General features: G+C 41.1%; 1 protein-coding gene across 1 annotated transcript; it reads right to left on the bottom strand.

The window, feature by feature from the left end:
• Positions 1–4,652: 4,652 nt before the first annotated feature.
• Positions 4,653–13,838, bottom strand: LOC145433156 (basement membrane-specific heparan sulfate proteoglycan core protein-like). The gene is made up of 11 exons (XM_080310111.1): positions 13,648–13,838; positions 11,832–12,158; positions 10,322–10,600; positions 9,963–10,265; positions 8,907–9,206; positions 8,275–8,571; positions 7,199–7,504; positions 7,024–7,135; positions 6,305–6,373; positions 6,139–6,201; positions 4,653–5,489 (listed from the first exon to the last, which is right to left on the bottom strand). Exons 1-11 carry the CDS (start codon positions 13,748–13,750, stop codon positions 5,486–5,488), a joined length of 2,163 nt encoding a protein of 720 aa, XP_080166237.1. The 5' UTR covers positions 13,751–13,838; the 3' UTR covers positions 4,653–5,485.
• Positions 13,839–13,881: the final 43 nt, after the last annotated feature.

Here is a 13,881-nt window from a genome sequence, read left to right as displayed (position 1 = left end):
CAACAATATTCACTCGCAACAATATCACTTTTCCACTAAAATCGACATGTTACGTCATCGCGATGTGAATTGTGTTCACATCTGGAACGCACAAAAGAGTGAAACTGCACTTGAATCGTATGGCATAGCACAGTGGTTCTGAATCTTTTTGTCTTCGCGAACCCCTTTTGGACCGTCACGGACCCCGCGGACCCCCTCAAATTTTCGTTCAAAGTTAGCTCAATTGTATCGTGCAACCGTAAACTGTTTTATGCAAATAGTAAATGTATAGGTTTGTGATAAACAGCCATATAATGACTTTTCTTGAAGAATACAGCATACTATGTAGAAATTGGGAAACATTTATTATTTCGAAGGGAATTTTCCAGCTGTATTTATTGTCTTGTAAATCCGCGTCTTCGATGGGACATGAATGAGTACCGGGAATCCATTTCCACAAAGCTTTATTGGTGGCGAATGTAATATTAACGCGTAACGCTTCCGATAACAGCGGTTATTAATGAACATATCACGTCCAGCCTATCGTCTTTTTATCTGTAATGGTGATGCGTCATGCTTCTCGACCGGTAGGTTGTGGTTTGATCCCAGGCCAGGTCAGAACAAAGACTCGAAAACTGGTATCCGCAGCTATTCAGCTCGGCGTACAGCGACCACGGATAGCATGGAGGAGAAGAAGGGGGTGCGGACTAGATGACCTTACGCTCGTATCGCATCTCTGTCGTCGAAGCATCCCCATGGTGCAGGCGAAAAAGAATATCATCCCTCTCGCGCTCTATCCCCCTCCCTCCCCCTCTCTCTCTCCCTGTCTCTCTCTCTCTCCCCCCTCTCTCTCTCTCTCTCTCTCTTTCTCTCTCTCTCTCTCTCTCTCTTTCTCTCTGTGATATTGAAGTTATTTAGTGGTTATATCACATGAGAAAATGGATTTCGTGTCGAGGTTACAATTCCTTCATTCGGACAGATTCGGAAAAAAATTGTATTTCAATGACTGTTAACTAATTTGCTCAGAATGACAGCTCCAAATCAAAATGTTTTGCATTTCGAAGTCACCCTGTTTGACCTTGCTATCTCCAAAATTTCATTTGTCCACGAACCCCAACAAAACATCTCTAAACGGCAATATGTTTGCATAAGCATGTTATTGGCAATTTGACAATTAAAATGAGTTTGCACAGTTGGATATTTTCATATCAGACGACCATCAATGATGTGAGGTCCTAAAGTTTTAGCTATCACGAACCGAAACTGACTCATGCTTTTCCTGATTAAAACATAAAATATAAAATAGGTTGTCAATCATGTTACAAATTTAGAATCTTCGCGGACCCCCTGAAAATGCTTCACGGACCTCCAGTTAAGAACCACTGATCTAGCAGCTTTGCTTCATATTCGGACAACATTCGAAAAGTTGCTTCACTGTACTAAGGTATGATAGATGATTAGATAGTGAAAGGTGGGCGTTAATAAGAGGAATGCATTGCTATACAAACCCACACAATCCGAGTAATTGATGACGGATATTTGTGGATAGGCTTAGGCTTCATTCACTTCTAATCTATGCAGTGACATAGTACTCTCGCGTAGTCCTCTAGTGATTCTTGACAGTGACGTAGTCCTCTCGAGCAGGAACATTCTCTCAAACTTCGCAATATGAACGCATCGGGAGCGTTCCAAAATCAAATGGCGTCCAAACTACAAAATTACGGACTCATTGTGGTTAATATCCTATTAAGTTTATTGGAATTATTCCACGTCAGAAGAAGTGATAAACATGGACAATTTTTATTCGCACTCATCCGGATTTTCATTCGCATCATTCGCACCACGCTTGTCATTCCCCATTCGCCCTGAAATTTCTTCATTCGCACAAGTGCGAACCATCACACAGGTTGCAAAGCACTGATATAGGCTGTTACAGAACTCATTGGTATCATTTCATCAGATATGAGGCCAGTACGGTCGTTATATTATTCACAACACGACTACAAACGCAAAGGAGCGTGATATTCGAAGCCAGGGGTGCCAAAGTCAACTTCGGTCGCGGGCCGGCTTCAAACCTTTTGGTACCTTGCGGGCCGGACCAGTCAAATGATTCCAAAATGTTTACCTCCGAATCCACACATTTGTTTTTCTGTGGAATCCAGCCGTTGTCATGCTGAGTGCCTTTTTGTTTTGAAATTTCCTGAACTTATTTGCGTCCGTGGCACGAAAGACCTTAACAGGTGATAAGTGCCACTGAAAACCTTTGATAATAATAATAATAACCTCCAAATCCACACATTTGTTTTTCTCTGGAATCCTTCATTATTAAGCCTATCCATAATAGCATGCATTATATTACGGATCGTAGCGGTTCTGTTGTAGAAGCACCGTTATTCGCAAACAATGGAATTGTCATGAACTACGCTGATTAGCCCATAGAATACAGTTATAAACCACTAAGACAGTGGCTATATGCCAGAGGTCTCAAACTCAAGTGCTCGCGGGACAATTTCCTAGCTTTTGATGACGCCGCGGGTTGCAGCAACAATAATAGGGGTATTCAATGTATAATTTTCAAGTAGGGCTTATTTTAAGAGGCCTTGCAGACAGGCATTCCACAAACATCGTGAAAATGTAATTTACTATTGTACTATTCACGCTTACATTCACATTTACAAATATTTGAATAAAATTGTTTTTGTGCAGCGCATGATTTGTTATTAATTTTTTAGTAATGAGTTATAGACATCACATCAGAGGACGGGTCATGACATCATAAAAGCCGGCGGGTTAAAATATTGTAGCTAGAGTAGTGGACCTTTGACGTGCCACAATTTATGTAGAAAATTTACTGAAGTTTGATCTTATATATCAGCCTTAGAGTGGTTTAGCCTATTCCGGGTTTCTGATAAGTCGTGATAAGTATAGGCCATTGTTACTGACTTTGCCAGAGTTAATAAGACCAATAGAACAGATCAATACCAACTTGTATATAATATTTATTGTGCCATAGTAGTAGCATTGTTTCTTAAACTTTTTAACGATCGTACCCCGTATGCTGTCAATAAGATTTCTCGTACCCCCTGTCCATTTTTAACACAATTCTGATGATACTTATATTAAAATCAGGAAGCTTTCATAAAATCGCGCGTAGCGCGAAGAATATCTTCCAGTTGCATAATTGGCTCTGAAAATATTCCACAGCATATAGGCCTCCGCAGTGACATATTTCTCTGCTCCCTTCGATTAAGTCGCGATGAGGCGTTGATCCTGCGTACGCATTGTAAAGACTACAATAGATTTAAGTCTCGAAAAGCAGTACAATGTTTTGGCGACGCAAGATTTATCTTAGTTTTGTGTATGGTTCTAGTCTCGACTATGCCACGCTTCTATGTGTCTGACGTTTACCTGGGCTATTCATCGCTAACCCCATTGTCACAGCAGATTGATGGTGAGCCGAGCCAAAAAAAGTCGACAGCAAAGATAAAGTTCCGGGCGCAAGGGAACCGAGAGTGACTGATATCGGAATGGAAGCGCGCGAGTGTGGATGTCGTCCGGAATATTACGATGGTAAAATTCCTGAACGTTACCAAGTCATCTATGTGGAGCACATTACCGTAATAGGTGATAAGCACCACTGTTATGCATGAAATAAACAAACAAACAATTTCCTGTTTTTTGTTAAATTTCAGTTTTTGCTGCCTTCGTAGCACAGCGAGTGAAAGTGAATTGATATCAGTGTACTAACAGGTTCACGGTGTAGAACCTACCCAGATTCGTTTGCGAACGCGAACTCATGATTTATCGAGGTTATGGCATGGAAATGCGAACGTAAACCGAACGTTCGCACCAACTCTACCACGCAGAACATTGAGTAATTGCTCGGAAACATTCATTATCATGCCGCTTCTACAACCGCTAGCAGTATAGCCATCTAATATTTCACCGCATACTATATCGAATTCTATAATAAGGTTTCTCCTAGCTTGACCATATGCACTGATGATCTGACACCGTCATCGATATTACATCAGTCTTGGGATCAAGTCACTACCTTCGAGTCACGAGTCATTTCGAGTCATTGCACATTTTGACTCGAGTCAAGTCAAGTCAGTCGCTTTTCGAAGGTGACTCGAGTCAAGTCAAGTCACTTGATTTTTGGAGGTGACTCGAGTCGAGTCGAGTCAAGTCAAGTCAAGTCACGAGTCAGGTCACAATTCAAGTCAAGTTGCCTTTTCAAAGTATGAGGCATGATTACGTTATTGCATGTTGCTAGCTGTTTGAAAGACGGGTTGTTGAGTTGTCAATGATTCAGAATCGATGAGCGAATATAGAGTTAAATATACACGCAAGAAGGCGCTGTATCGCTCACACGTAGAGCTGTTAAATTACGTAAGTAATTGCACAGCCTTAGTTATTAGTTACCAGCCAAAATAGAGAATAGAGAATAGAGAAACGAATTGATAAGATGCGATACATTATCCATTTACAAATTGATATGATACAATTCGAGTCTGTGCCAATGGCTGAGTACTCTATAAACTATATTCGAATTCAATTTCAATAAAACAAGAGGTTTGGTTAAGATAAGAACAGAGAATAGAAATAGACATTTTGCTGTTATATTACATTACCACTAGTTTACGACAACTTAAGATGTAAGCTTCGATCACTTCGTTTACCGTCAATTTATTTGTGAGAGAGCAATGGAGGCTCAGTGAACCGCACGATCATTGAATGATTGGTCGCTCTCGTGGGTTACACCAGAGTTTCGTGAACAATCCAAAGTCCGAACATATGGAAGATACAGTGATTTTTATCGAAACGGATTACCTGATGACTTGAATTTGACTCGTGAATTTTGCTCCGAGTCACGAGTCAATCCACACTTCTGAAGCGCCGATTCAAGTCAAGTCAAGTCATTTTAGCAAAGTGACTCGAGTCAAGTCAAGTCATTCGAAAATGGTGACTCGAGTCAAGTCATGACTCATGGAGTCATCCCAACACGGTGTTACATGCTTCCATATTTGCTGGCACGAGGCTAAATAGATCGCCTATTTCGCCATAATTGCACTTTCACAGCAATATCAATTTTATATCTGTACATTGATATACTAAACATTTGAATGGGGGCTCATGCACAGTGCACATATTATAGGTATCTGTATCAGGTAATGTGTGAATGGTGAAAACATTCGACACTCCTGTAATCATAGCGAGTAACCGCCTGGACCGTATCTTCATCACGTTTAACGACCAGTAGGCCTACATCTCCAAATCTGCACATTGCATAGGCCTATACAATAAATTGAGATGCAGATTCTCTCTGCATGTCACGAAACCATACCAAACACAGCATGTCATGAACATGAAAATCAGATGGGTATATCAAAAACAGTATTGAAGGTATGTACAATGTACTGTACATATCACGAAAGTGATAAGAATCGTTTTGTCATTGTGGTGAGAATTCACAGTTGCCGTTTCCATGCGAGCTGGCAACAGATCATCTGGAAAATAGAACTGAATAAGTATAGGTTTTATGTAATATGTGACACCGTTCTTAAATGAGATATTCAAGGACGTCCACGCAATAATTTTATCGTAAAAGAGAATCGGATCGGGTGTACAATGTACACTGTACATGTAAGCCTGGAAATATCACACCTTTCACAGGTATACGGTATACGCAATACGGTATAATAGAGCACCTCGATCATTACATTTGAAAAAATATGAAAACATTTTTCTAAAATTATGTGCAGTTCTGTGAGCAATTGATTGGGTTGTCTCGTTTTCCCAAAACGAAGTAGTTGGACCTTGGATGCTGTGATTGCAGAGATAGTCTGTTTCCAAAACAATGAAGATAATACCGTATGGTAGCTTTACGTGCCATCGAATAAGGAAATACCAGAATGATTTCCGGGACATTGTCATTGTCAATGACGTCGACATTTCCCAACTCTCGAATAGCGAAAGACTCAACTGACTCGAAAGCGACGCGACAACAGGCTGTTCATCAAGTTTCATCTCCTTCCTGGCTATCAATATCGCATTCCCAGATTAGGAGATTATGCTGAATTTCAGTATGCGGCACTTGAGCTACCACTCTTGGGGACACAACTACGTGGCGATCATAGGTTCTACATAGGAACTTGCCTGTTTACAGAAGTGTCACCTTCATCGGTATTATTGAGATCTGTATTCGGAGGTTCACCGCGACTGGAAATGCAAATACGAAAATATTTACCGTGGTGAAGCATTGGCAGTGGGCGAAATAATATGTTTCAATAAGGCGAGCATAGATAGTTATAAATAGAAGCACCTTGCCAAGGATATGGTACTCCCACCGATGTCACCAACACCAACTTTATTATCGACAGGATTATGGCATCTGCAAATGTAAAAAGTATTATTTTAGTCAGAGCATTATCTGGATCTAAAGTTGAGCACGAATATATTTTGTTCCAAGTGAAACGTTAACCTTTATATATACTACATAGCCTAGAAACCTACGCATCGTCATATGAACAACTATACCCGAACATTGAAGACCAATTCACCAGATCTCCTCTATATGTATTTTACAATTGCGCATCTGCTACCTTTCACATGTAACCTAAAACTCAATCATGATGGCTGCGGCACAGTCCGTTCAAAGTATACATGAAACCGAACGATGCTAATGTATTTAATACATTTTAAATATAGGATGCGTTGTTGGTAGCATTACGGCAAAATTTCAATCACGGTGTGTAATAATTATCATGTGGGAATGGAAAGAGAATAATACTTGCAACCAATCTTGGAACTGCTCGCTTTTGACATATTTTTTTTTGAATCCAGACGAGCGTACAAGCGTGTTTGTATTTTAAATGGGAGAAATTAATATTTTCAATTTCTATCCATTGTCGTATGGTAATACATCAGAATTGATCTGTTTGGAGCAGGCATTTGAGTGACCAGTAATTTTTCATACAATCTAGTAAGCTACAGCCTATCTATATCAATATAGCAAACTGAAAACATATTTCGTAATGCTACCTTCGGTATATTGCTGTGATTGTGCGTAGAAGTACATTTCGTGCTAAAAATATCAGCACGCCGAAAAGCATGAGTCCAAGTATGACAGCGGCCGTGTCGCCGGAGCTCAACCCTATTGGAAATTCACGACTGAATTCACAGCTATGTTTCGGCTGTATAACGCATATTGACTCACCCTCTTCAGGATCAATGTGTATGTAAATCTCTTCGCTCGGAATACCATGAGAGTCACGTACCTCGCACGCGTACTGTCCTGAATTTGCTACAGTCGCAAAATTTTGGACTGTCAGTAAAGCTTTGGACTGGTGACTGTGACTGGTTTGATACACAGGGGAAGACACTGACGTGGAAATTGCGTTGCCGTCAGCTGTCCAAATCAGGTTATAACCAGTGTCTGAAGCCTGACATGCGATTGTACGATCTGATCCACTTGCAATGCGCAAGCTGTCCCCTTCTATGGACAGCGACAATTTGGTGTATCCTGAAAACATATGTATGTGACGCAGGATATGTCGTGAAATTGTCGGCCACAGATGTGGGTACAGGTAGGCTAACTTTCCCCCTCTTGCCATCCTTCGCGCAATGTATATCCAACGAAATCTAGCAGGGATTGCAATGTAATCATAATTTGGATCCGGAAAAACGCGAATTTGAAGGTTTCTACCCGAATTAAATCGGATTTGGTTTTGGATTAGAACTTCAATTTTGTAACAATGTTATTTTTTTATGCGACATTCAAATGAATACAAGTCAATACCTGGCTTGGACTTGATACGAAATGATTTTGGAGTGTGGATTTGGACTTGCAGTTGGGACAAAAATTTTGATTTGAAAATATTTATTCGTGTATCACTGTGGATAGTATCGGCGAAGACGTTTACAGCAGAACAGATGTATATTCATTTCACTGATTTACAATACCAGAGAGGCTATCATTGCTTTTCCGGTGTTAAACTTCAAGCCAACCAAATCAACTGGGTATCAGTAGGTGCAATTTCATTAAAGGAAGATTTTGTGGAAGATTTCGTCCTATCCGAGTTAGCAGTTGAGGGAGTTCAGTTCGCTGTCCGAATTTAGAATCCGTCGTGATCTGTGCTTTGATTGTATGATTGATTCTTTGAAGTGTCCTGGGTGAAAATTATAAGGATACTGTGGCGTATTCACCGCCCCAGTGATATCTCTTTGTGATGCCGACTCTCGCGATAGAGTTTACAGAGTAATTTCTGACAGAAAACTTCACCTACACCTTACCTATGTAGGTGATCGAGACTGTTGATGCTGCTTTCGTATTTTCGTCCGCCGATATTGCAAAATACTCCCCAAGTGATGCCTGGCCGTTTGCATGGTGGTTGATGATCAACGTTGCGTACGCAATCCCATCATCGACATATATTAACTGGAATGCATCTTCGCCATAGTCGGTCGACACGATAGCTCCATTGAAATACCAGTTGATCGATGTCCCAGGCAGATCCGACACTTTTGCCGACGCGGTGAACCAGGACCAGGCATCATCCGACGATTCCGTGAGCACAATATTGCTTGGGACTTGAAAAGCAAGGAAAAATTACCGGACAGCACAACGTACATTTGCACCCACTTTTGACTCATTTATTTGTCAGACAAACACAGCTTCATTTAATCAGGCCTCAGGTAAGTAGAAACATTCTGGTAGAAACTTGAATGTGTTGATATAACCAGAGGATATGCTGCGTCTACATGCAGGCACTCCAGATTGTCAATAATACGAACGTCCTAATTAACCTAAGGACCTCGACTGTTACATGGCAAATGCGGTATTGTGGAAAGACTGATGCAATCCAAACACCAAGTCTATTGCGTCAAATCGAAAATATAGGACATGTCCCAGCTTGCGCACTCACCGAAATTGTAATATTGAACATTCAACTCTGCCGCGCTGCTATCTTCAAAGTTTGTTCGCTGGCAAGTATACACCCCACTCGACGAATCGCTGAATCCATTTCGTATGTGTATCGTGGTTTTATTGATACTGTGTCTCGATTGCTGGATTGCTGCATTGCTGTTCAGTATTTCGCCAGCAAAGTACCACGCGACTACGATGTCCGCCTCACTGTAGCAGAGAATGTCGACACTTCCCGGGTATACGTCGCCGATCACAAATAACTCGTCAATGGCAGGCGATAGCTTGACGTTGAAATTACCTGCGTAAAATAGGAAACAGTAACTCAATGTATCGAATTGCGAACATTATTTGGAACTATCTATAGATATCGTTTCTCATGTATGGTGAGAATGTGGACGGCGGGTATAGCTCCGACCAGACTTGGACAGCTAGATAATTCTAGATTTAGCGAAATCCCGGTAATCTAATTCTAATCGAAGTTGCGAAATGTTTCTATGGTATAATTTTAATTCTAATCTAATTTCTGGTTTTCCTGCAAATGCCACAAGAAAACTGTATAGTTCGAAACGAGCCTATCTTGCTGCACATACGTTTCCTATTCTCCTGCTCATGAGTACGAACTATAATGTGATACGAACTGAAGTTGATTCAACGTCCAAGTTTTCGCAAATTCAGGAATTCTAATTTTAATCGAAGTGGGAGAAACTGCTTATTTATAATTCTAATTCTAATATATTTTTGAAAGGCTGAAAATGTGTCCAATTCTGGCTTTGTTGACAGATTAGTGTATAAGTGTGTATCTATCTTTGAATACACCGAGTTTAGGTAACTGGCAGCTAAATAGCCCGGAACATGTATCAGCAGTTTTACGGCATCCCAATGACAATATTTTGCGCTTCTTGTAAACGTGAATCTGAAATTTCTAAAATGCATTCTCGACATAGGAAGCTGTATTTCGTTATATCGATCTACAATCCACAGATATGTGCGTCAAAACCCGAAAAAACTGACAACGATCAATCGACCGACGTGTAGCGTTATAAGATTAACAAACCTTTCACATCCAGTTCTATCACAACGGGATCGCTGTACACACCCCAAGTCGCCACGCAACTGTAGTTTCCCGAATCAGTAAAGCCCACGCCGTCTTTTACGATTAGCGAGGCCTCATCTGGATTTCGCAAAATTTGATGCACGGTCAATTGCGTATCGCTACCGACCAGATCATCTCCCTTGTACCATGCGATCTCGTAAGGTCTGTGATCGTTGAGACGGCAGTCGATTTTTAGATCTGAGCCGTTCAAGCGATAAAACTCGAAATAGCTCTCGTCGGGATGTATCGTAACATTGGCTGGCACTGCAGAAAAAAGTCACAACGAATACGTTTCCAAACACACATGCGGAATAACGTACCGTATTCTTTGACATTGACGCAAACTGATTTATCATTTGTCCCGATTGCTTTACACCTGTAGCAGCCTAATTCGCTTTCGTCCGCATTCTTGTAGTTCAGAAGCGCTCCATGGTAGGGTTGATGTTTGCTGATCAACTGCTGATAGACCCCGCTGTCAGTGTTTGTTGTAACCTGGATGCCCCCGAACTCCCACGTCACAGGGTACTCTGTTGGTGACACGCACAATGCTTCGGTTGAATTTTCATTTGTCGCAGAAACGGCTACGTTATTCGCCGATCCTGAAGACAGAAATTACCTGCCAGGTCTATAATATTCAACGGATGCATAATACAAATATAGAAGTCCATTGCGGGAATAATAAGATACGCATTATAACAGTCAAAATGTTATGATTTCAATGACGTACGTGTGGAGAGAATCTAAAATTGATAGGTCGCATCAGCCCCCTACGAAGTATGGCCCGAATGGAATTGCATAATCGGGCAAATATGTAATTGCGTAACAGAGAAGTAATTAGTTGTTTGCCTTACTTTCGAAATGGCTATCTCGGTAAATAACGGGGATATCCAGAACGCTTCAAGATATCGATGGGCAAATAAGTAGGCTATCTATTTTTTCCGAGTCGTGCAAATTGTTGACCAGAATTTGTTCAATTCCACTTACGGTGAGCAACACTAAAGCATTAATAAAGTATTTGAATGGTGGTAGCCTATGTGAAAGCAAACATGACCACGAACCAATTATGTCACCGGACGTCATAATGCTAATTCAACTCTACATTCCCGTGGACTAATATATTACACGATATCTAGCGACGACTCAGGCCACATTATGCCATTGTACTCAGATATAAAATGACGGTCTGTATACTTGTACCAGACATTGCCTCAAAAACAAGATATACAGCAGCCAAGACTCCAATCGGACGGATTCAGTATTTATGATACAATAAATTTCGTATATCAAGATACATCCCGTATAGGTCTGCTATAGACTTTTTACATTAGACAACGATGCATTCAATCAATTTCGTTGTTTAAGCATAGTTTAACAGCGATTATAGCTACATGTAATATATTTACATCTTGATGTTGTGTGATTGCGGGCCACAGCAGGAAGTCACTAAATATTCAGAAACGGAAAGCTGATTATTTCGAGCAAACGTTTCTAACAAAGCAAATGAACTATTTGAAATTGGCCAGGTGCATGCTCGTTTAGTGCTTGGTTTCTAATCATTCTGCCCATGCAGACAGAGAGTGGTCCCATGTTGAAATGTAAATAATTCCAACCAAAGATGTTGTAATGACGTGGAAATTTGTAATAAATGAAAACGGTTCCGAGTGTAGAACCCACTAAGGTTCGGTGGCAAACGCGAACCTCTAAATTTATGAGGCTCACGAATCCAACGCGAACGTGAACCTCTCGTTCACACTATCCCCAATGCGGAGCGCGATTGCTGTGAGCATACCACAGCATGATCGAAATGCTCGTATCATAAAAGGAACGTACCTTCCACATAAGCTACCACGAGCAGACGGAGCGGGGTGTCCTGCGCTTCGTCCAGCGAGTCATTTACACCGCGGCATTCGAGTATTCGGAAAGACGGGTCCAGTCTATTTGAAATCGCCAGCGATGCAACGTAGGATTTGTTTGACGGACCACCCACGTCGTACACTTGATAAAATGGCTGCGACGTATCCGTAGAGACGGGTTTGCCAAATTCGTACCAAGCCATATCTCGTTCGCGGAAAGATGAGTGGCAAAACGCGATCTGGTAATTGGGAGTTTGGCCGATCTTGACGGTAACGTTGGTCGTACACGGCGTGATATATACATCTGAAATCGATTGCAAGAAATATCACAATATCTCAATGAGAATGGGAGCTCGGCACATGTTTTTTCTATCACAAACACAGAGGGTCTCTGCGATGCTCGTGATAGATTAAATTCTACAAAGTGACCTTAACCTCACCAAACTACTGACGTTAGTAAATCTACAAGTTTCATTCTGATATTATCGCATCAAATCTTCATGTACTTTGTCTCATCGGAAAAACATCAGAAAGCAATATTTCCAAATGAACGGTATTGACGCAATTTTCATCTCGTTCTTAATCTTATTGTTAGTGCTGAGGCTGACCCCTATATTAGTGCTGATGGTTGCGTGGAGCCTTTAACCGCGCAATTTGAGGAACTGATGTCAAAAAAACGGACAATTGGTTTTATATCGTCGGTTTGGCTATTGTGTCCTGCGGTGAGCACTTAATATAAGACAGAATGCGCACGTAAGACAAATATAAGAACAGGTCTCATAAATGAAGATAATCCACTTTCGACCAAATGATTAATAAATGACAAGATAATTCATCAATGAATATTTAGCTTCATTGAAGAATCGTAACTGGTATGTTATTCCAAATTTTCGGGCCGTACATCGTACTTAGAGATCTCGTACATGATTCCTTCGCGGCCGAGTTACGGCATTAATTTGAAGTCGCCAAAATCGACCGTAGGTTTCGATAGTTTTATGGAGTAATTATCCTAACTGTATTTTCAGCTTAATCCACTATACCCTGAATAAACACGTAGAAGCCCGATACCTCAGCGGCTACAATCGAAGTTATGCAAAAGAAAGTAGGGCGTAGTAAATTTTATCCTTGATGTTTTTGCGACATATACGCCGACTCGAGATATAAATAGACACGACGTGTTACGCTGGACAAGGAAGGCGTATAATTATAGGCATGTAACGCTTTCTTCTTGAACCATCTCTCCATGTGATCACGGTAATACTGAGCGCCGAGCGGGGAAGTCGCGGATACCGTTACTAAACAGTTATTTGATCTGGCGGGCCGGGGATCGAACCCTCGACCTACCGATCAAGATGCCGGACGCTCCACATCACGCAACCTTCCCAGTGCTTTTTTATAGGTGAAATTGAATTCCAGTCAGTAAGCCGATACTGGTGGTTCAATTTACAGTGTAGGCATAAAACGATACAGCAGCGTACAGAGACGAGAGGAGCAAATCTAATATTGTACTTCCCAATAAGCACAACAAAGGATTTCGTCGTCGGCCATGTTTCGTGCACTCTGATGATAGAACAAAAGGAAAACGCACCGGATCTAGACTCTGAATCTGGTATTTACGACCCATGATATGAGTACCCTACGAACGAATTCATAGGAAGAGTATTTAAAAGCTTTAAAACTTAATTGGATGTATATTAACGCTATTACGGATTTCGGGGTTTCCATGGTAATATCTATCGCTCAAAATGGATATATTATATATTATGCCTATTAGTAATTTCCATTTCACTTACCACTGGCTGCTTCCGCTTGACTACAACTGCCTTCGCCCCTTATAGCACGGCTGAAGCAAACGACAATTATCGCCCTAAAAAGTATTCCATTCAAAGACTTCATGGTGAGTTCAGAAGGAGGTATCCGGCCGATAGCATCCTATGCATACGGCATGGGTATTTCGCGTCGATTACCTGAAGGGGGCACGGAGGCTATTTATGAAGCTGCAATTGATTACGTGTGTGTTTTACTGT

Source organism: Botryllus schlosseri, chromosome 2, assembly GCF_051294905.1.
Source record: "Botryllus schlosseri isolate E-star chromosome 2, Bs_hap1, whole genome shotgun sequence".
In the NCBI taxonomy this organism is placed as follows: domain Eukaryota; kingdom Metazoa; phylum Chordata; class Ascidiacea; order Stolidobranchia; family Styelidae; genus Botryllus; species Botryllus schlosseri.
The sequence above is the reverse complement of the archived record's forward strand: the minus strand, read 5'-3'. Positions and strand labels throughout refer to the sequence as shown.